The sequence below is a fragment of the Aulonocara sp. 'chitande type north' Nkhata Bay genome, linkage group LG3, assembly GCF_057382095.1.
Source record: "Aulonocara sp. 'chitande type north' Nkhata Bay isolate Kocher_YH1m ecotype deep benthic linkage group LG3, A_spYH_male_GT1.1, whole genome shotgun sequence".
Taxonomy (NCBI): domain Eukaryota; kingdom Metazoa; phylum Chordata; class Actinopteri; order Cichliformes; family Cichlidae; genus Aulonocara; species Aulonocara sp. 'chitande type north' Nkhata Bay.
Genome location: NC_141346.1, coordinates 62,892,972 through 62,917,240, shown reverse-complemented (window position 1 = coordinate 62,917,240; position 24,269 = coordinate 62,892,972). Strand labels below are relative to the sequence as shown.

Sequence of the window (24,269 nt, the reverse complement as noted above, 5' to 3'; positions counted from 1 at the left end):
ATTGAAGAGCCGTAGGCTGGATCTCTTAAGATCTCACTGTTGGGTTTGTAAGGCCATGTTACTCCTAAATTTCTACCTTGTTCAAAGAGAAGATATAAAACAAAGTTCTGAGCTAATCGACCTTAGTGTTCTCCTTTTTTAAACAGAATCGATAAAGAATCGAAAATGGAACCGGAATCGTGAAAATCGTATCAATACCCATCCCTATTTGTCGGTACTGCGCAAAGTGGCCAACAATCCAGCAGCAGCGACCGATTGGCTGTTGGCGGTCAGCTCCGCCCTGTCGTCCAGCCAGCGCCTGTCCTCCTCTCTTGTCCTGATTGTGACTTATCTCATCATCATGGGTCAGGAAAACATCTGCCAGCTGGCTTTGAAAGCAAGCCAGGCTGTCGCTGCTGCCGACCCCTGCCAGGTAGATAACCCACACAACTGTTCTCTTAAATCTGTGGACTGAATATAAAGTAATGCATGTTGTTCCCTCTGACATGTAGATATGTTGTATGTAAGGGAGCTAGCTTGTGTTTGTCTTTTTAAGAGCAGTAAACACATGTTGATAACCTGGTGTTTTGGCACCAACACATGACTTTGAAATGGTTCAGATCAGCAGGAAGATAAAAGCTGTCACTGCTGTGTGATTGCTGCTGATCTGCTGCCGTATAAAGGGAGAGGTTAGGGAGTGCTCTAAGGGGACAGACCTCCCTCTGGACTTGTGTTGGAGTCACTAGCTGCAGATGAAGTGTGAGTTTACCCCTCATTACTCAAGCGTGCACCGGGCCCCAGAGGATTCACCTTCTGCTCTAATTGCTCCCAGAGTGCTGCACACACTGGTGTTTGGATGCACTGGTTGAAGGTTGTTGGCATATTTGAGTCCTCTGGAGATCTCTGCTCGCTCGTACTTGTCATGTTAAACGTGCAGCAGCAGGTCTTTGTTACAGGAAAAGCCAGAAGCTAACCACTATGAAACCTAAATGATGATTTACTGCAGTGATTTTGATTCAAAGTGATGTTTTTGGCTCGACAGCATTAAACGTGTCATCGCTCAGCTTTATTTTCTTTGCCCCTCCCTCTCGCTCTCGGGCCGTGCAGGTGAAGCGGTCACTCTGCAACAGTTAAGGCTCGGAGTGCCATTAGGTGTGTGGTGGTAATTAAGCTGTGACACTGCACAGCAGCGTGGTGTGTCTAAGGACCGTGATGCTGTCTCACTGTTTCCTTATTTGTAACCTGTCTCATACTAAAGTGTCAGGACTTCATGTGTGATCTTTGAAGCTTTAACTGACTGCAGAGTACAAGATGGGCACCACACATTTAGTATCACAAGGGCAGACTCAACCCTGCTCTATCTGTTTATGCTGAACATCCTGTGAAGCTGTCAGTTTGTGTGCACGTACAGGTCAGTGATGCAGCCTCTGTACGGTCTGACAAAGTGCATTTAATGTTTGGTTGGTGTGTTTGCTGATGTGGGTGTTTCCCTCTGCAGGTCCCGCCCCTCGTGCTGCTTCTTTTGTTCAAACTGACCAAAGAAAAGAATCCTGGCTCACGCTGTTCTCACAAGCCTGCCAAACCTCGGCACTCATAAGGTACGACTAAGAAGAACCTGTACTGACTGTGAGCGTCTGGAGACGGGGCTGGAACATCAGCAGCACCTTTCTACTTCATCTGAGCGCTCACAGTGTGTTTTAGTCCATCATACACACATGTGAGCTTTTATCTGTGGGGTCATCCAGGTCATGTAGTCTGAGGAGCTTTTCTTCATCCAGGAGGATGTCTGTACTTTTGCACAAGGTGAAGTGTTTGCTATGTGCCAGGGAGCTGGGATATAACAACAACACCTCATCCATGCTTAGGCACTACAGAGCTTTGCATGAGAATAAGGGGAACACCGATTGTGGAGCAAGACCAGGTGAGCCATCAAATGTCATGATAATATAGCATGCAGTAATGTTACTAAATGATATAACAATATTATACAGCTGTAATAAGTTACGTGTGTGATATTTATATTTGTGCTTTGTCTTTATTGTCTTTCCTCAGGAGAACAATCTCAAATAGATGAAGACCAGGGGCCCGTTCTTCGTACCTCGCTAAGTAAGTTAGCTGGATTTGATTGTTGACGATTTCGCGTGATCTTGGATCGTTCGGTTCCCCGAAGCTCATCCGGGACTTGCTGTCATAGCAACAGAGCCGTAAGCGTAAACCTGCTCGGGAGCAGGTTTACTTTATGTAAACAGGATTAGATCGCGGCCACGCAGGTATGTCCGCTTCATTTATACGAAAGCAACAGCGATATTCCACCACTGTTTCACCATAAATAAATAACATCAATGTAACTAAAGATAATGCAGCACTTGATCCTTTTATTGATGTCACACAGATACATACAGGTCATTTCCTAAAAAAAGGGAAATGTACTATTAACATTCTATTACATGTATGTGATTATTACAGATGTAATTCATATTTCAGAGTAGTAATTGTAAATTACTTCGTGTAATCAAGATGAGAGACCACGGCTATAAAAGCGAAGGTGGATTTGGGAAGTCTGTCGCAGCCATGTCCTGTCCGTTTACGCGAGCCACCCATTGCGGAAGGTGCAAGATTGATAAGGAGAGTCCTCAGAATCCAGCGTATATTGCGGGACAGACAGGATCCTTTAGCTCAGCGCGACAGTGTGCTCATTGAGAGATATCGATATTCCCGTGAGGGTATTATTTACTTAACCAACTTGTTGACGAGGGGGTGCAGGACCACCACCTGTCTTTTTTGTGCTCTGCCCTTTTCTTGGTTGCTGTTATGAACAAACAAACAGATTATTTCAGGGTCTCTTTTCAAGAGACTAAAAGCAATATAAGTGATAAATATTACCATTCTGTAGAATATTCTTATATTTCACTTTTACTTGTGCCCATGTTCTAGTGGGTCCTGTTGTGGCTCTAATGTGAAAGGGGATATAATGTAACATAATATAATATAATGCCATATAATATTGGATAATATAGTGTAATATAATACATCTACCCTACTGCCTACTGGTGTTGGCCAGAGGGGCCGATGGCGCGATATGGCAGCCTGGCTTCTGTAAGTCTGCCCCAGGGCAGCTGTGGCTACAACTGTAGCTCGCCTCCACCAGTGTGTGAATGTGAGAGGGAATGAATAGTGGCATTGTAAAGCGCTTTGGGTGCCTTGAAAAGCGCTATATCAATCCACTCCATTATTATTGTTATTATTAAATTACTTACGAGTTTAATTTGTCAGCAACTTTCTGCCAGCCCTCTCTCCTTGCTTTTGCAGCCTTTGCAGTGTTCCCTTGCGTTCTGATTAAACTCTGAAACTCCTGAAATCCCTCACTCAAGAGTTCTTGCTCTGCTGCCAAAAAATACCGAGCGCGCTCCTTCGACATTTTCGCCGACCAATCAGAGGGTTGCCGATCAATGTTTCTACTATCGATGCGTAGCCCCTTTTACGACACCCAGTGATCTCACATTACTTCATCCAGCTGTACTAATCGTCAACAGCAGGTGTGTTCGGAGAACCGGATTAGCGAGCTCACGGTTAGCGCGATGATTTGGTCTTAGATATGTCATTTGATCTTGGATGTAGTAAGCGACGTACGAAGAACGGGCCCCTGGTTAGCATGGTGATTGAGGACTCCCAGCCATTTAGCATTGTGGAGGACAAAGGATTCAAAAGATTTGTTAAATCATTAAATCCTAGCTATGTTCTCCCCACTAAAAAGGCCATAAAAGCAGTGAAAATTTAGTTTTTACAGAATAAAATGTGGGCAGGACTGACGCCTCAGTGTGTAGCTGTCCATACCTCAATGTTACAAAAGCACAACTACTGTCCACACCCCAACCACACCTCACCTCACAGTAAATGATCATTTCCATTTTAAACATTTCCAAATTATCATTTTCCATACTGCCAGTATAAATATACAAAGTATACTGCCATCACTACAATATAGATGTTTTACACACTCCTTTTGTTGTTGACATTTACAGGCTGTGTGCAAAAGGCCACACTCTTCAAATTCATGCCAACTAATATTTTTACGTCCAGTAGATGTCCTACTAGAGCAAATGAAGCTTTAAGAAGCTTTGCGCTGGGATGAACCAATTGGATGAAAAGCTTCAGTGCTTCATGAAGCTTCATCTGCCCATCACTAGGTTTTATTGACCCAAAAATATGAAAATATATTTAACAAAGCCAAAACTTAAACAGGCAGACTAATAAAAGAGGTCAACTCAATAAACTAAACTCAAGATAATAATTAACAAAACCTCAAACAACCATATGACAAACTGAACTGATGAAATTACACACAGGGGAACTTAAATACCGGTTTAGCTAAACCAAATGACACACACGGGGGAAAACAAGATGGCTGCCATATAACCAACTAATTCAAAACAATTAAACACACATGAAACACCCCCCAGGCAATGAAGCATGTGGTGCAATCCAATTAGGCTGTCAGTGGTACTTCAGGTCTCCCAGCCCTTTGCCACACCTTTGCCAGACAGGAGGAGAAGCCAACCCCCAGGTAACTCAAACAAAGAAAAGATGTATTAATATAACATAAAACGGAACTTTGACCTTGCAAGGTTAATATGTGTGCACGCTAGTGATGGCCAAATGAAGCTTTCCGAAGCACTGAAGCTTGTATTGAAAAACGGTTCATTACTCGAAGCTTTTCAACACAGTCCTCTCTGGTGACATCTGGTGGCCAAAAATATGAAGAGCAGCTTGAATCCACAAAATAAAACCAACCGCTTCATTATGATTGCCCACTCTACAGAGTGGAATCCTGTCTGATATTGGGCCTCCGTTGTGTTGCTTTGAACGTGTATTTTTTGGTGGTTAAGAAAATGTGTTTTATTTGTTTAATACATAGTTTTAACCAGTAAACTCTCCTTGTTTAAACATGCACCATGGTGTGGTCTTTCTTTGCTTGTGACTTCTTGATGTTGGTAAATACAATAATTGAAAAATACCACTTTACATATATATACATATAATAATGTAAAACACATTATGGAGTATGCTTCTGCTGTGAGGTCCTGCCTCCATGCACTTATGCAATTAATCGCTAGACAGGTGTATTTATAAATAATATTATATTAAGGAAATTTTCCCAGACATATTTTTGACCTGGGGGTAGAATTGATTGTGAAATGGAAAAGGAAAATGCTTATGAACTTGCAAATTAAAAACATGATGCATGAACATGAACACACTGAGATAAGACAGGGACCTTCAAAGTAAAACAGGAAACACATAACACAGACTGAACAAAGACACAGACTCACATGCAGGCACTACAAAGGGAACAGAGACGTGGGACCAGGGCAGACACAGACACTAACTGGACGTGGAAATACAGCAGACAAGGAAGACAGCAACTACGGAACACAGACAGAAAACCAAAACACTAAAACTCTAACCAAACCCCACCCAGAAGACCTTAACTAAGAAAAACCCGTAAAGCAAAGCTAGAATATAATGAAATGACAAAATCAAATAACCAAAAACACAAAACACAGGAACCCTAACAGTATCTGTCACCATCAAAACACTCCACAAATCCCGCGAATGATTCGCTTCCTTATAAACCATCAAATCAGATACTGAAGCAGTTAGGTTCTAAATGAAGCTTCGGACGTCACTGATCACGTGACTCTGGCCAAACGAATCAAGCTTCGACACAGTGCTTCAGAAGCAGTGTGTTGATTTTTTTGACACACGCACCGGAGCTTCAGCTTCAAGCGGACCATCACTAGTGCACGCTAGTGATGGCCAAATGAAGCTTTCCGAAGCACTGAAGCTTGTATTGAAAAACGGTTCATTACTCGAAGCTTTTCAACACAGTCCTCTCCGGTGACATCTGGTGGTGAAAATTTTGAAGAGCAGCTTGAATCTGCAAAATAAAACGGACTGCTCAATCATCACTGCTCACTCAAGAGTGGAGTTCTCTCTGATATTGGGCCACCGTTCCATTGCTTTGAACATGTAATTGATTTTGTTTTCTCGATTGGGGGGCTGAAAAAAATGTAATGCGTATTTGCGTAATACATTTTGATCAATAAACTTTCCCTATTTAAACATGCACTATGGTGTGGCCTTTCTTTGCTGATAACTCCTTGATGTTGGTAAATACAATAAGTGAGCAATATATATGATAACGCACAGCACATTATGCAGTATGCCCCTGCTGTGGAGTCCTGCCTCCATCTACTTGTCATTTAATCACTGGACAGCTGGACAGGTTCATACAAAATATTAGATGAGGCCAATTGCCCTATACATATTTTTGACCTAGGGGTGGGATTGATTGTGAACTGGAAAGGGAAAATGCTTAGGAAGCTGAGTACGGCTGCATTGTTACCGATTTGTAGAATCATTTTGATTCGATACAGGATCCGATTCAATTTGATTGGAATCTGGAAAGTTTTGCCTCAGTCAGAAATATTACAGTTCTGATCATTTAACAGTATATATCCATAATTTCGTATCTATTAAAAGAAAGCTGACACATGTGAGACTTAATTAGAGATGTAAACAGAGAGTTATGAAACCTGCAGCTGCAGAAGCCAGCGAAAAAAAAAGAGGCAAACACAGCGCGGACCCGACGACACACCAAAATCTGATTCTGACGCGTCGGGTCCGCGCTCTGCGTTTACGTTTGTATGCAGAATCCGTAAACCTGCTCCCAGTTACTGTTTTAGCTGTTTGGTGTTTGACGACATGTTGTGAGGTTTAACCTGAGATGCTGGCGTTTCAGGCATAATAACGTTAATTTACAAATCGACACGGGATTTTAATGAATCAATATCACTTTATTCAATTTAGTATGGATTGTAATCAGAAAAGCGATAATCAAAACCCACCCCTAATCAAGAACTTGCAAAGTAAAAACATGATCTATGTCAGGTAGCCCTTTTGTTATTTACATTTAAAAGGAGGATTAGTGTTACTGTGTGCTGGCTGAGTCGGTTTCTTTTCTTAGAAATAGTTTCTCCTGCCCTGGAGAAAATCCACTTGCATGGAATAGAAGAGGCTGTGGAGTGCAGGAACCACACTGCAAGCTGGTAGATATGCAGGTATTCCTGGGTCCTGCAGACTATCACCCAAAAACAATAAACAAAATGATTTTCTAAACTGTAGCAATGTAATGTACGTATAGTGTCAAATACATTTTTGTAGTCTTCATCAGCTTTAATTCACATGGAAGTGTTCCTAAAGTCATATGCTGTAATGATATTTACATTATGAAAACATGATTTTGGACATTTCAGGTTTTTCACTTCGGCAGATAAAATGAATTGAGCAAATTCAACTCAAAATATTCCCACACGCCATAACGTCCTCTCTTCCTCGCTGGCTCCATATCTGTCAGTGGAATGATCACCTCTTCGCTATCTGTCACCATCAACACACTCCACGAATCCAGTGGATGATTCACTTCCTTATATCCGTTTGAATCAGGTACCGAAGCAGTTACGTGCGTAATGAAGCTTCGGACGTCACTGGCCACGTGACTTTTGCCAAACGAAGCAAGCCTCGACACAGTGCTTCTGAACCAGTGTGTTGTTTTTTTCGACACACGCTCCGGAGCGTCAGCTTCAAGCGGGCCATCACTAGTGCACGCCATATAAACATTGGAAGGTGTGATGGAAAAATAAATACATTTAATAAAGAAACAATATTGAACAATAAGTAGAATATTTTAAAGTAGTGACTGTAAATTAAACTAAAGTGAATCAACGGGTGGTGAGGTGTGGAGCTTACCATGTGTGGCATGCCATCACAACTGCACAAAGTTGGCCTTTATGGAAGAGTGGCAAGAAGAAAGCCATTGTTAACAGAAAACCATAAGAAGTCCCGTTTGCAGTTTGCCACAAGCCATGTGGGGGACACAGCAAACATGTGGAAGAAGGTGCTCTGGTCAGATGAGACCAAAATGCAAAATGCTCTGTGTGGAAAACTAACAAATTCAAATTCAAATTTTATTTGTCACGTACACAGTCATACACAGTACGATATGTAGTGAAATGCTTGGACAACTGCTCGTGACCTAAAGAGAACAAAAAAGGAAAAGGCTATGAATAAGATAGGAAATAAATATGAAAAATTAAAAAGGGTAAATTTAACTAGGAAGGAATAAAATATAAATTAAGGTTAAAAATGAAATAACTGTACAACACAAATTAGAATGAAGGGTAAATTTAACTGGGAAGAATAAGATAAATATATAAATTAAAGTTGAAAATAAAATAACTGTACAACAAAATACACAATACACAATATAGAACTATATAAGAATGTATGAAGGAATCTAAATATAAATAAATATATACACAATAACAGCAGCTGTACAAGTATTAACCGGAAATGAAGAATATAGTGACCAGTGTTGTGCAAAAACAATGTCCAGAAAGTCCAGTGTGTGTGAAAGAACCATATGTGTGGGTCAGTACTGTGTGGTGGTGTGATTGAGAGACCGTATCGCCTGCGGGAAGAAGCTCCTCCTCAGTCTCTCTGTGTTGGTCTTCAGGGAGCGGAATCGCTTTCCTGACCTCAACAGAGAGAACAGTCTGTTGTTGGGATGGCTGAGGTCCTTCACGATCTTCCTGGCCTTGGTCCAGCACCGCCTGCTGTAGATTGAGAGCAGGTCAGGGAGCTCGGAGCGGATGGTGCGCTCAGCTGACCGCACAACCCTCTGTAGAGCTCGTCTGTCCTGCATGGTGCTGTTCCCGAACCAGGTTAAGATGTTTCCCGTCAGGATGCTCTCTATGGTGCACGAGTAAAAGTTCCTGAGCACCTTGGAGGGCAGTTGGAAGTCTCTCAAGCGTCTGAGGTGGTAGAGATGCTGTCGGGCCTTTTTCACCACGGTGTTGATGTGACAGGACCATGACAGGTCCTGCGTGATGTGAACTCCGAGGTATTTGAAGCTGTCCACTCTCTCCACTGGGCACTCGTTGATGACGGGGGTCTGGTAGTTCCTCTCCTGCTTAGTGCTGAAGTCCACTATCAGGTCCTTTGTCTTACTGACGTTTAGAAGGAGGTTGTTCCTCTGGCACCAGTTCTCCAGATTCCTAATCTCCTTCAGGTAGGCCGTCTCGTTGTCATCAGAGATCAGGCCCACCACGACGGTGTCGTCAGCAAACTTGATGATGGTGGTGGAGCTGGTAGTAGCCACACAGTCATATGTGTACAAAGAGTACAGCAGGGGGCTCAGAACACACCCCTGGGGGGGCTCCAGTGCTGAGAGTGGTGGAGGCTGAGACATGTCCGCCCATCCTTACTGCCTGTGGTCTGCCAGTTAGGAAGTTGGAGATCCACTGACACATAGATGAGCTGAGTCCCAGATGCTCCAGCTTGGTGGTGAGTGTGGAGGGAATTATGGTGTTAAATGCAGAGCTGTAGTCTATGAAGAGCATTTTAACATAATTCCCCCTTCTAGTGTCCAAGTGAGTGAGTGATGTGTGGAGGAGATGAGAGATGGCATCGTCTGTGGAACGATTTGGACGGTAAGCGAACTGTAGTGGGTCCAGTGTGTCTGGTAGTGAAGAAATGAGGAAGTCTCTGACCAGGCGTTCAAAGCACTTCATCACTACTGAGGTGAGGGCTACAGGGCGATAGTCATTGAGAGAAGCAGGGTGGGGTTTCTTCGGGACAGGAACAATGATGGACTCTTTGAAGCATGTGGGGATCACCGACTGAGATAAAGAGATGTTGAATATCTCAGTGAACACAGGAGCTAGCTGGTATGCGCAGTCTCTTAGGATACGACCTGGGATGCCGTCTGGTCCTGCTGCTTTCCTGGTGTTCACTCTCTTGAAGGCTCTCCTTACTTCATGCTCGGAGATGACGAGCACGTTTCCGGTGCTGGCAGTATCTTCCTGTCTGCAGCCGTTAGCGCCGCTAACACTAGCATTGTTGGAGACCTTAGCTGCAGCCTCGAAGCGAGCATAGAAAGTGTTCAGCTCGTCTGCCAGAGTCACGGCCGCGTTCGTCATACCGGTTGTTGGTGCTTTATAGTCCGTTATTGTCCTTAGTCCCCGCCACAGGCTCCTAGAGTCACTCTGTTGGAGTTGTGACTCTAGTTTCCTCCCGTAGCGCTGCTTCGCCTCTTTCACCGCCCTCCGCACGTTATATGACGCGGCTTTGTACGGGTCCATGTCCCCCGTCATGAGTCCCATGTTGTAGGCAGCGGTGCGGGATCTCAGAGCGTCGCGGATGGTTTTATCCACCCACGGCTTCTGGTTGGGAAACGTTGTGATAGTCTTTGTCTCCACGGTATCATCCGCTAGTTTCCCGATGAATCCCACAACCGCTTCCGTAAACACGTTGACGTCATCGTCGGAGCTGTTTCTGAACATGCCCCAGTCTGCGTCATCGAGTGCGTCCTGTAACACTGCACATCACTCTGAACACACCCCACTGTCAGATATGGTGGTGGCAGCATCATGCTCTGGGGGTGCTTCTCTTCAGCAGGGACAGGGAAGCTGGTCAGAGTTGATGGGAAGATGGATGGAGCCAAATACAGGGCAATCTTGGAAGAAAACCTCTTGGAGTCTGCAAAAGACTTGAGACTGGGGCGGAGGTTCACCTTCCAGCATGACAACAACCCTGAACATAAAGCCAGGGCAACAATGGAGTGGTTTAAAACAAAACATATCCATGTGTTAGAATGGCCCAGTCAAAGTCCAGATCTAAATCCAATCGAGAATCTGTGGCAAGATCTGAAAACTGCTGTTCACAAATGCTGTCCATCTAATCTGACTGAGCTGCAGCTTTTTCAAAGAAGAATGGGCAAAGATTTCAGTCTGTAGATATGCAAAGCTGGTAGAGACAGACCCTAAAAGACTGGCAGCTGGAACTGCAGCAAAAGGTGGTTCTACAAAGTATTGACTCAGGGGGGTGAATAATTACGCACACCCCACTTTGCAGTTATTGATTTGCAAAAAATGTTTGGAATCATGTATGATTTTCGTTCCACTTCTCACGTGTGCACCACTTTGTGTTGGTCTTTCACCTGGAAGTCCAATGAAACTGATTCATGTTTGTGGCTGTAATGTGACAAAATGTGGGAAAGTTCAAGGGGGCCGAATACTTTTGCAACCCACTGTATTTTACCTACACATACATTCTTGTATTTAGACAACACCTGAGGGATAAAACAAACTGTAAATGTCTCCAGCTGGTGTTAACAGCACCACTAACACATCTGTGCTGATGGGGTGTGTGTATCTGTGATCTACAGCTCATGTCTGTCACATCAAATGCAGCTGAGTTTATGTAGATACATAAAGCGTCCTGCGCTGTCTGTGGTCCTGAAATGAACCTAATAAACACAGATGTGTTTTTGAGGTTTATCAGTGTAAAAGCAGAGATCAGACTGATGTCCATCAAATCTCTGTGATGCCATCTCTGTGCACAAATGAATGGCACAATATCAAGAGCAACAAATCAAACACTGCATTAAACAAACTGTGCTAAATATTAGCACCATTAGCAGGGCACTGTGTGTGGATAATGTTGGTAAATCAGTTTGTGCACATAACTGAAATGTTCCCCTCTCGATGTTTAGCACTTTGACAAAGGAACAAAGAGAAATTCCCACGTCTTCCACACAGTTTTCTCTGTGTGAACACAGTGTTTCTTGTACCCAGTTTGTAGGAGCTGGGATTGGACTCCACCACAGCAGCCTCTGTGTGGGATAGATGCAGTGCTCTGTAGTATAAAGCACTCTGTCAGTGAGCTGGACTCTCCAAACCAGCAGTCATCGTCTAACATCTGCCTTCTTCAGCTGTAACCGTGTGTTTCTCTTGTAAACTTGGCTCTGATCTTATGTGCTGTAATATTCCAGCTTTGCTTCCCGATCGTGCTGCACAGTCTGCACATGCTGGCCGGCTCCCCCAAGCTGAGAGCAGTGGGACTGCGCCTCATGACCGCTCTGTGGAAAAAACAGGTTTGCAATAATAACGCATTACTATAAATGTCATATTCATGTGTTCAAAGCTTCTGTTTGTCTTTGATTGTGTGCTGCTTTGGTCATGTCTGCAAGGACCGGGTCTACCCAGAGCTGCAGCGTCTAATGAGCCAGCAGGACAGCAGGGTGGTGCTGGGGAGGGACGCCCAGTGGGAGCAGATCCTGGCCAGGGCCGCCTGTGTCAGGGACATCTGCAGAGAGAGGTGGGTCCTCCCATACTTACAGAAACAGTGGGCACTTCCTACATTCACTGGTTCATTCATTCAGTGGACTTTGCATGCACAGTGCAGACAGTGTGAGCTTCCAACACCAGGATTCTTCATCTTCCCTTCTAATGAGTAATAATCACTGACTGGACTCTTCATAGATGTTTCTGCTCAGCAAGCTGATGAAAGTTCAGAAACATAGAAATATTTGTTTTTTCAGTCACATCACATCAACTTTGCTTGTTAAGATAAATGAATGCACTTTGTAGCTTTGCAGTGAATGAAGCCTCAGCTCAACGCTCCACTGAGTCCCTGTTTCTCCAAAAATCAGCAGGAGTCCAGTTTTAAATATTTCCGTACAAATGTCCAGAGCAGCTACACGTGCCTGAATCCAGAAGGATCAAAGTCTTACAAAGTTCAGTTCAAACAGAGAGACTGAGAGGCAGCTAACTTCCTGTCTCTGCCAGACTATCAAAATAAAAGCATACATTTGAAGCAAAAGAAATCCAACTATGTCAGTCTGTAAGCACTGCTTCCCATATAATACAACTCTAAGCAAGTGAGCCATAACTTTATAGTTTTAACTTTAATCCAAACTATATTCATCATATAAACTCCACAAACTGCATCCAGGCCTTTATGGCCTTTATGTGTGTTGATGAAATAAAACGATGATTTTATTTGATTATTTCCTTTGTTCTAACCAGCTGGTGCACACTGTTCATCCTCCCGGGGCCTGTTACGCCTGCTAACATGTACATGCAGCTTTTTTAGCAGCATTAGTGAAAACCTGGGAAACCCTCTGGATATATGCTACAGTACAAATTTAGCAAATCATTGAGCTGTTTCGTTGTTTTCACAAATGCTTACGTTTTTCTTCCCCTGCCAGTGGCGGACTCCCTCAGGTATCGGTGCGTTGGTGGTTCTTTGTGTCTGGGGGTGGGCGTCCAGGTACACACTGGCTCACTCCTTGGCGGCCGCTTATTGGGGCCTGGAACCTGGGGCTCGCTCGGGCCACTTCGGAGGTGGGGTGCCCCCGGCCTCTCGGCCTGGGGCTCGGTCACTCAGGCACAGCTGGCTGCCGGCGGAGCTCACGGGCGCGTCACTGCAACTCCCCCTGGCTTCTGTGGCGCGGCTGCCCCTCTGTTGGTCTTCCATGGTCTCTTGTGTTCTGGGGGCCTCTGGATGTCTGGAGTTTTGATCTCCTCCATACCTGCTTCATACCCTGGAGGACGGGGCTGTGGCCCCCCCACACTCCCTAGCAGATCGTTACATGGAGAAACCTTTGGAATACAAGCACGCTGATCCACACAGGTATGCACACAGGTGTTCACTGCTCGTGGACTTAAATTACACCTTTCTTGGCTGCTACTTCGAAGCACATCTGTCCTGCGTGCTGCACAACAACATTGAATATTTAGTATTTACTGCTGTTTACACTAAGCTAGATTAATGCGATGGTGTTGTGTTTAGTATGTTGTTTTGTTTTTTTTGGTTTTTTTTGCTTGTTTTCTATTCTTCTCTCAACAGGTGATCCAGGAGATTTTTATTTTTTTTGTTTTGTATTGTTTAACATTGTAACATGTAACATTGTTTTTCCTTTCCTTCCTCTTTCTTTCTCCCTTTCCTATCCCTCACTCATGTCTGTCAAAAAAAAAAAAACAACAACAAAAACAACAACAACAACAAATGCTTACGTTTGCTTTTATTGTAAAACATTTGCAGCCATAAGAGTTTGCAATGATAAGAAGCTGTGTTTGGCATTTACTTACTTACACGTGTCCTGGCACTTTTAATGCTTTTTTCTTAAATAAAAATGGTAACAAAATTAGAAGAAACACATTTCCCACTTTGTTCACGCTGATGTGTGTGTTAACCAGGCCTTACCAGCATGCAGGGGACATGGTGGCTGCCATTTCACTCACTTTAAAACAGTGCAACAGACCAGACCTGGTAACCCCGGCTGCTCTCGTTCTGCAGGGACTACAGGAGCTGTGTCGAGCAGAGGTACCTCGCCTGTCTCCATTTGTCTCTTTAAATTCAGGAATCATCATTTTTCTGGATCATAACTTTTGAATCTTTTCCAAAGTTCTGGTCTTAAAACAAATCTTTCTTTCTCAGGTGGTGGATATTATCTCAGCATGGAGAACTGTTTGGCCTGAGCTCAGCTGTCACTCACAGCCAGAGGTGGTTCAAGCCATCGCTGAGCTTTTGGCTCTGGTGCCTCAGCTCAGAGTTAAATCAGAGCAGTACGAGGTGCGTCGTAACGTTCATGTTGCTCTGTGTTGAGGAGCTAACAGAGCGACACAGGAACTCCACCAGGTTATGTTTTTCTCTGTGGTTCTGTCTGTAAACAGGACTCTCACCAGCTGTTTGTATATTCTAACCTCACTGTAGAGTCACATCTCTACATCACTGTGTTTGGTAGCTAAAGTTAGCACATCAATGTAAAGCTGGGTAGAAGCACAAAGTACAGACGTGTGAGGGTCCAGTCCTCAGAGTCCTGCTCTGGTCAGACTTCACAGTAACTAATAAATGGATCAGCGAGTGTGAGCATCTTTTTAAAAACAGAAGTTTTGCTAATTTGTTGCTCTGGAGGATTCAACACAGTGCAGCAGTGGCCGTCCCAGCAGATGAATCCTAGACCATGCAGTGCTGCTTGTTGGAAAGCTTTCCTCCTCTCTAACAATGATATGGCAGTACAGCTTAGGTTTGCAAAGTTGCATCTAAACAAACACAAGACCAAAGGCCAAAACCAAACATGGCGTATTAGCACAGGACATCTGATAGACTCCCCCCCATCATCCTGACTGACACCCCCATCACCTCTGTGGACTCATTCCGATTCCTGGGTACCACCATCACCCAGGACCTGAAGTGGGAGCCCACCATCACCTCCGTCATTAAGAAAGCCCAGCAGAGGATGTACTTCCTGAGGCAGCTGAAGAAATTCAACCTGCCAACACGGACGATGATGCAGTTCTACACTGCAATCATCGAGTCCATCCTCACCTCCTCCATCACCGTGTGGTACGCTGGAGCCACTATCAGGGACAAACAGAGACTGCAGCGTGTTGTGCGCTCTGCTGAGAAGGTGATTGGCTGCAGACTCCCATCTCTGCAGGACCTGTACACCTCCAGGACACTGGGGCGTGCAGCTCGGATCTCAGCTGACCCTTCTCACCCTGGACACAGTCTGTTTGACCTGCTCCCCTCAGGCAGGAGGCTCCGGTCCATTCGCACCAGAACCTCTCGCCATAAGAACAGTTTCTTCCCCTCTGCTGTCGGACACATGAACAATAACCATATGACTGTTCCCACCACTAACACATGACCCTACGCTGTGTCACTGCATCATTCCATGTTTGCATTGATCACCACCTGCACTCATGTATATATCATGTATATATCTATCTACTTAGCACTTTTAATTCTTATTCTTATTTTTATTTTTATATCTATTTAAGCATTTATGACAGTATGATTGCACTAAGCACCGCAGCAATTTCCTAATGTTGTAAACCTGCTCAACATTTGGCAATAAAACCCTTTCTGACACACCCATCATGATGACTTTTTACTACGCCTTCCTGGAAAGCATCATGACCTTCTCCATCAGCTGCTGGTCCCACTCCCTCAGCCTTCATACAGGAACAGACTGCAGCATCAGTGTGCTCTAAAATCATTGGCCTGCCTGTCAGAACTCTGGCAGGTTTTCATCAACAGGCCCTTAGACAGGCAGCCAAAATCATCAACGACCCCTCTCACATTCTTCACCCTGCATTTCAATGGCTCCCCTCTGGGCGACGCCTCCGCTGCATTTCCTGCAGGACTGAGAGGAGGAGGAGCGCCACCTTTGTCCCCAAAGCAGCTCTGCTTTTTAACTCCAGCTGATAAGAACATTTCCCACACCAGAAACATAAACTACACTCTTATACTACCAACACTTTACTCACTTTTAGTCACTTACAGTTATTTATTCACCTTCAGTCACTTTAATTTTAAAACTGTGTAATTTTAAAACTGTATATTCTGTGTATTTATTATCTCACTTTTATTGTGCTTATCTTCAACGTCATGCTGCTCTGTTGTATGTTAATTGGCCCTTGGGGATAAATAAAGTCTCTCTGATTCTGGTCTTGTTTTTTTATATATTGGTAGTTTGATAGGTTTCGTATTTGTTTTCTTTTACATCATATTAAAATGTATAAATATATAGATTTAAATATATTTGTGTATTCATGTCTGGATTGTGTTTGGTTTTCTTTTATTTATTTCTGCTGTGGTTGTTGTGTATTACTATTTAAATTGTCTTTTTTCCATTATTGTAATTGTGTATAAAGTTTGATTTGAATGAAAGTTACACTCAAATGCTTTCAGTGTTGCTGTGTTGAGTGTTTGCATGTTTAATGTTTGTATGGAAGACACAGAAAGACATTCGGCTAAAGAAATCTGTGCTAGAGGGACTTTAAAAAAATAAATAAACAGAATGTAAATAATGATGTTTAGTGTTTGAGATGGAAGCTGTTTCTACAGGATCCTGATGGACACTCAAAGGTTTATAAAATGTTCTCATTATTTGTTTGCAGCAGAATATCAACCGATGTGAACCAAAACAACAAAAGTGTACAAGTGTGTGAGACTACAAATTCTAGAATCAGAACTGCTGATTTCATTACTCTGAACTTTTAAAGGCAGGTTTTGTATCTGAGAGCAGGGACACTTGCTGTGTTCAGTGTGACTCGTCTCTGCAGAAGGTCAGGGCTCTGATAGTTGCAGTTAGCGGGTGACTTACTGGGCAGGTGGATCCTGAGTGTCTGTTGGAGTCAGGGTTCATTATGGTCCTGGTTGATTTAAACTGTACAGGCACATGTGTTCAGTGCCATTCAGCAAACCAGCAAACAGCCGCCTCGCACACATGCGTGTGCTCAGCAGCACCGTAGAAGAATTTAATTCACTTGTTAATGACTTTTCTTTTCAACAAATCAACAACAGCACAGGACAAAGGGGGGTGGGTGGTGGGGTGTTGAGATGTAATCAGATAAATCTGGAATATTAACTGTGATAACAACAATTATCCTAATAGATCTTCAGCTGCTTGTTGGGAGAATCTGGGAGAGGAAAACTAACGTGAGCACAAAGTGTCTGAATGTTTTCCCATCGTCACTTTCCACGATGCACAGAGGACAGGGCTGGGGTGATGTCAGGATGTGACGAGACTATAGTGAGTCCAACTGTTGTGTTACACAGGTGGAAGTATTCAGTCTGGCAGTGTGAAGCTTAAACAGTGTTTTTAACATCACTTTAGGTCCAGCTGACATAAACTTATCACACTCACTGGTAGAAATCAAAGAAAGCAAATGCATCCAACAGTCTGTTGTCATGCAAGCGTAACACCAAGTACACAGTGGTAGCCTAACACTTATTGTGTGCCCTGTAGAGACTGTGGTATGGTTGTCATAAGGTTGCTACACTGTTTGGATTAAACGCTCCTTAGCAGCAGGATCGATATTGAACAGTGTTGTTTCACCGCCTCCAGCTGACATGCAGCACCCCTGCACACAGGCAGACACACAACCTCTTTCCTCACTACGACACATGTAGCTGACATTCACAACAATGCACAGCACTCAGCAAAAGTCCAATGTAAAGAAAACTGAAGTGTTACACAGTTACCATAATCGTTAACCTGCTTGGTGGGAATTTAACATGCTCACGATTTGAGATAATTAGCTGTTATCATTAAAGTGGACATGAAACGCTACATGTATGAAGGCTAATTTACACCACTGAGCCCTGCTCTCAAAGGTAACGCTGTCTGTGCAGCTCGATTTAAGAAGTAAGTGCTTAAAGTTTAAGTTTATATAACACGTTTACCGACATCAGCATGTGATGTCACTGGGTTGGTTAGTTTATGTTAGCTTACTAGTAGCTCGGACCATGCCTCTCCTCAGCCAGGGCTCAGCTATTGCCCATTGTTGGAAGTGGGTGGGCCCGAGTCCCTAACGCCCCATGCAGGACTTGCCAATGAGTCTTGGTACTATACCATGCTGGTATAGCCAGACCTTGAATTTGCCTGGTATGCCTGAACCTGCATCTTATGTAGCCACTCTACATCGTGCTCCTGCAGTGGATGAACTCTCATTCCCAGCCCGCTGGCACAGACTTTCCCGGGAAGGCTGAGGAGAGTGATCCCTCCTACATATTCTAATATAAACCATAAGCTTTATTATTGTAAAATGGAAGCATTAACTAGCTGTGTATATCATATTGTCTGCAATCATACTGGTACAAATTCTTACGTGATACAAAACTGTCGTACTGAGATATCATTGCTATAGCAACACCAGGTGGTTATAATCCCTAGTGCATGCAATTAAGAGACAAGCCTGGGCATGTCTGGGAGTGAGAGCCACATGTGTCAGTCTGCAGTGGAGCAACTTCAGGAACCTCCAACAATCACAGTGCTCTGCAACATATGCAAGAACCTGTTTCAGCCCTTCAGGTGAAAAAACTGTGCGCTACAGTCAGGCTGTGTGTGACCCAAATGTAAACAAATGACTCCACCAAGTGTGGCTGAAGGACGTCATGTGACAGGAAGAGCAAACAGTGGATGAAAGTTACTGATACAGTACATGGTGCAAGACCAAAGCAGCAGGTTAAAAAGCTCAACTCATGACCCAACATCCCAGGTAGAAGAGAGTCTTCAGTTTTATTGTGAAAATATTGTGCAGGTTCCTAAAAAGTCACAAGGTTAAGTTACTTTAGTTACTGTTTAACAAAAGTTTCCAGGCCAAACTACGACTGTTTCTGTACTACATTTGACTTATTCTGTGTTGCAGTGCCGTGCCACTTTCACGCTGCTGCAAACGGCGCTGTGTCATCAGTGACAGTAGCTCATTGGAAGCAATCATGGGATGCCCTTCATTTAATCAAACTTAGAAATGCTGCCGAAAATATCTTTTTGTGTAAATGATCAGAAACATTATTACCACAAATCTTCTTAAAGTATCACTTTGAGCCTGTAAACAAACGGGCACAGCCCTGGTTTATAAACTTTTACTTTGAGTCGGTTCAGAAAGTTGAAGACGTCGTAAGAGAGGCTGCGAAATCATTTTGAGATTGAAGAACATGAAAGAATCATGTTGTTTTCCTGAGCAATGAGAACAATTGAAAACCAGAGCTGTAAGTCAGCTATGTAGAGTTCGAGATGTGTGCGTGTTCCCTTTGAAAGTCAGATCTCCACATTTGCTGAGCTTTACAGTACCAACGTCACAATTAGGGCTGGGCCATATTATACCGTTCACGGTAATACCGGTATAATGTTGGGCAACGATAGGAAAATGAAATATCGCGATAGAATATGAGTAAAACGCGCATGCGCAGTGCCTTTGTTTTCATACGCACATGGCCGATTGTTGAGTGAATCAGATGAACCAGAATTGGTTTGTAAAAATGTTGCAACTTCAGTGATGTGGAACTGGTTTGGTGTTTGTCCGTCAGATACACGACAAAGCACATTTTTTTTGCAGAACATGCAAGCGGCCGTCGTTATTATCGTATTTGTCGGACTAAGATGCTCTTAAATCTGGGAGTAATCTGGGTCCTAAACTCCGTATTCTTCTGGTCAAACGAACACTGCAGCATCACTGAGAGTTAAAAACTGTCTAAATTCTTTCATCTTTAATAAAACGATCAGCATTGCTGCTTTACCAGGTGTAACTATGAAGTTTAACTTTCAGGCATCCATGAAAACAAAATTTATTACATTTAACGGAGTTAGAAGTTAGCAGGGAGCTAGCGGAAGTTAGCTCGCTAGTTTCGCTAGTTACCTAAGCATGATATTGCATGTTCTGACAGAGATTTCTGAAAAAAATCAAACGTACAGCTCTGCTATCACTTCCAACATAAATGAAGACAGGAAACTAAACAGCAGTGACGTTTGTAGGGTTACTGAAGTTGGGCTAGCTGCTATATAATGATGTGCTACGTGATCGCTAGCGACACAGCTATGTTAGTGTAACACTTCTGGAGTCATTACAGTATACTAGGACCAGTTAGGTTCGACTACTAGAGCAGTAATGAGCGTAGCATGTAATAAAGACCACAGACCAGTAAATACGTTTAAATTGCCGGCTTATTATTTTGTGAAGACAGAGAATAGACAGTTATAGACACATTACATAAAACATTCAACATCACACATTTAAGAAAACAAGGTTTTTCTTTCCCCCCTTTTAGTTCAGTATGTTCTGTCAGTTCATCCTATTTATCTCAAAACCTTTTATTTGGCTTTAGAAGGATGTTATTTTCAACCTAGGTTATTGTTTTATTTATTTCAAGTTCTAAGTTCAAGTTTATCCTTTGATCTATTTGCATTAACACTGTGTTATTTTAAATCAAGTTCAGTTCTTTAGGCCCAAGATTTAATTTAATCTTGGTCTAGGTTCACCTTTAAATTCTCAACCAGTTCTTATTTTGTTTTAACCCAACAAAATTATTTACATTTCCATTAACACCATTACAGCATTAAAATGTAAGGTTGACCAAAATAAATTACAAAAATAAATAAATGTAAAACTGAAAACAATTCAGCAAAAGGCTGAATAAATCCCTTAAACAAACAAATAAACAAAAGAAAGTTGTCTTTGTGTCCTTTAACTATTAGTCCTGGAATTACTCCGAATGATTATCCAGTGCTTTGAAAAGTCCGCTGTTCTTTTGCAGAGGTGTATGGATTAATCCTACCAGTTTTATCAGCGAAAGAGCTCAACGTCCAGCAGGGGGCGTTTTCCTTTTTTCTGCTCGGTACAGTTCAATGGGTCCGTGGGTGGCTCGCCATCTTGTTTCTCGCTCAGCGGATCAAACTCCGATTCTAGCTCAGCATTTCCCGATCCAAACCTTAATGGCCTACCATAACAACAAAATAAAGTGCATAAACATTCGAAAATAACACACGGGTAGCCCTTAAATAACAGTAAAAGTCCGTTTTTTCCAGCTTATTTAGCCGTAAATGAGGTGACGCCAATATGGCGCGCTGAAACACCTTCAAAGGCCTTTGAACTGCAGCCTGTGTGTCGTTTAAGCACGAATCCACCGTTTTTAACATAAAACAACATAAATCTGCTACCTTGGCTCTCCATTTGCATGAAATGAGCAATATAATACAACAAAAATTTCTTGCATGAAATAAAAGACAATTTCTGAACTCACCAAGTCCCGTTCGGTTATGTTCACAACGTCACCAAGGCAAGGACAGGTCGGAAAAACAAAAATACATTCTCCAGAGTACAAAAATGGCTTTAAGTAGATTTTTGGCTTATTTTTGCTATTTTTTCACTCATTTAAGCAGCAGCTCTGCAAGGACTGTCTGCATTTCTCCCTCTCGAGCATCAAAAAAAGGAACAACCCGATTGGGTGTGGCTAATCACAGGAGTCACGCTGCAGCGTGCCCTTTCACAATAAGAGTCTCAACACATATTTTAGCCATTTTACCTGAATTAACATAAAACACCATGAATTAGCAAGTTCTGTACCCTTTTAACATGTTTTTAAACACAAATGAAATCCTATACCATGAATTATATCATTGCTGATGTTTTTAATGAATTTTCTAACCATTATGATCTATTTATTGACTATTTATCACCTGTAATATATTTCTTATGACTGTTTTTACTAACAGGCTTTTATTTGTTGTTAGCTATGTTAACCAGGGTTACACCCTCCCCTCTTAAATGTATGCAAGCCCCTTTGCATAATGCATACTCAGACTACCTGGATATCATGGATTTCAATAGAGCCTGTGACAGCTTCACTTAAGCTTTGGAACAAAGACTGTACTATGCCAACAAGAGGGTTGCCTAATTGAGGGTATGTTAAGTGCTTGGGCTTTGTTCTCTCTCGGGATGATCTTCTGACTGATTGCTCTGCTTCGGGGTCATTTCTTTCAGTTTCATTGTTTACAGGTTCAGTTTCATTCACGTGAGTTTGAGTTGCTTCCTCATCATTAGTTTTCGTTGAATCCGATGCATTGTCCTTTTCATTTTGTTGAGTTATCTGAGCTCCTTCCTTTGCAGGTTCAGGCAAGTTTTCCATTTCAGGTGGTTTCTCCATTTCAGGTATTTTGTCATTTTCAGGTAAGTTTTCCATATCCGGTAGGTTTCCACAATCAGGTAAATTTACAGTTTCCGTCATGTCCATGTGCTCTTGAGCAATATCAGGCACTGTCACATCTTCTGAGACTTGAGAATTGTCTGATTTGGGTTGCTCATTAGCATGGTTTGACTTAGCCTTGGGAGGAAAAACTACCTCGTATTCCTCAATCGACCTTGAGATCTCCTTGGGAGGAAGTGGAGGGTAATACAGAGGGTAGTTATCCTCCTCAGAGTGGTATTCAAGTTCAGGTTCATCAGGATCAGTTGTTGGGTGTTGACGTGTGCTTGGCCGATGAGGCTTTACTTGGACTGCTGGAGGATTTTCAGGGGCAGTTGGCAAAAACCCACAAGGTAACAAAAGGTCTCTGTGGAGAGTTCTAGTGGAACCTTGGTGATGCTCGGGTTTGACTGTGTATACTGGGAGGTTGTCTTTTTGGCTTACAACCACGTGGACGACGGACTCCCACTTATCAGCCAATTTGTTTTTTCCCCTAATCCGAACATTCCTTACAAGCACGCGATCTCCGACACCTAAGACAGATTCGGTTACATGTTTGTCATATCTAGTTTTGTTACGTTCAGCAACTTTGCTTACATTTTTGGTAGCCAGTTGGTAGCTCTCCTGAAGGTGAGATTTGAGGGCTTTAACATACTGTGAGTGAGATTGCTGCTGGCGATGGTTCAGGGGGACATTGAAGGCAAGATCAATGGGTAACCTAGGCTGTCTGCCAAACATTAACTCGTACGGCGTAAACCCTGTACTTTCATGTTTGGTGCAGTTATACGCGTGAACGAGTGGCTTAACAAAGTCACGCCAATGTTTCTTGTCTTCGTCTTTGAGTGTACCCAACATGTTTAGCAGGGTTCTATTAAACCTCTCCACAGGGTTTCCCCTGGGATGGTAGGGTGAAGTTCTGACCTTCTGAATCCCAGCTAGGTCGCATAACTCTTTGATAGTTTTTGACTCAAAGTCTGCTCCCTGATCGCTATGCAACTTCTCGGGAAAACCGTAGTGGATTATAAAGTTTTCCCACAGGGCCTTGGCTACAGTTTTAGCCTTTTGGTTGGGAGTTGTCATTGCTACAGCATACTTCGTAAAGAAATCTGTAATAACTAAGACATCTTTAGTGTTGCTGCGATCTGGTTCAATTGTCAAGAAATCAATACACACCAACTCTAGAGGTCTGGTGACTTGAATGTTTACTAGGGGCGCCGCCCTCTCTGGCAGGGTCTTTCTGCAAACACACCTGCTACAGCTTTTGATCTTTTGCTCTATGTCTGAGGCCATTTTTGGCCAGAAAAATCTGGTTCTGGTTAAATCAAGGGTCCGGTCAAGACCAAAATGACCCATGTCATCGTGAAGGCTTTTGAAAACCATAGATCTTAGACTTTCAGGAAGAACCAGCTGGTACTGTGTCTCTTCACCTACTTGTCTTTTTCTGTACAAAATCCCGTTCTGCAACTCAAGTTTGTTTAACTCACGCAGAAGGATGCTAAGTTGTGGGATCTCGTTGCGTACAGTAGGAGGAGATGTTTCACCTGTTTCAAGCTGGTGTATGATTTCACTGATAGCAGGATCGTTTGTTTGACTTTGTCTTATCTCTTCTTCTGACAAGCTTGGAATGACAGGAAAAGCATCACACTGGTCGAAACTGTCGGGAACAGCATCAACGGACGTAGACAGTGAAGTTACGAGTGGGCAGGCGAGAGCATGGTCTGTGTCAAGAGACTGGACTAGATGTTTCTCACATATTGCACTGACAGCTTGAGTGGGAACGTGAGTGAAAGGATCGGTGCCAGGCAAGTGGTGTTGCACAAACTGACGGATCCGCTCCTGTTCCTTCAGGGAGACAAGGTCATTTAATGGCTCGAGATGCGGACGACGAGATAGGCCATCTGCGTCCATGTTTT

At 43.2% G+C, this 24,269-nt stretch overlaps 2 protein-coding genes across 2 annotated transcripts in view; one reads left to right on the top strand and one right to left on the bottom strand.

Moving 5' to 3' along the window:
- Nucleotides 1-24,269, bottom strand: part of LOC147336505 (uncharacterized) — a 462,456-nt gene that overhangs the window by 276,374 nt on the left and 161,813 nt on the right. The gene's annotated exons all lie outside the window — the stretch shown is intronic.
- On the top strand, nucleotides 1,535-14,560 carry LOC147336512 (focadhesin-like). Its single transcript, XM_086285483.1, has 5 exons — nucleotides 1,535-1,577; nucleotides 11,873-11,974; nucleotides 12,071-12,198; nucleotides 14,082-14,208; nucleotides 14,323-14,560. The coding sequence occupies exons 2-5, from the start codon at nucleotides 11,906-11,908 to the stop codon at nucleotides 14,488-14,490; spliced, it is 492 nt and encodes a 163-aa protein (XP_086141609.1). The 5' UTR covers nucleotides 1,535-1,577; nucleotides 11,873-11,905; the 3' UTR covers nucleotides 14,491-14,560.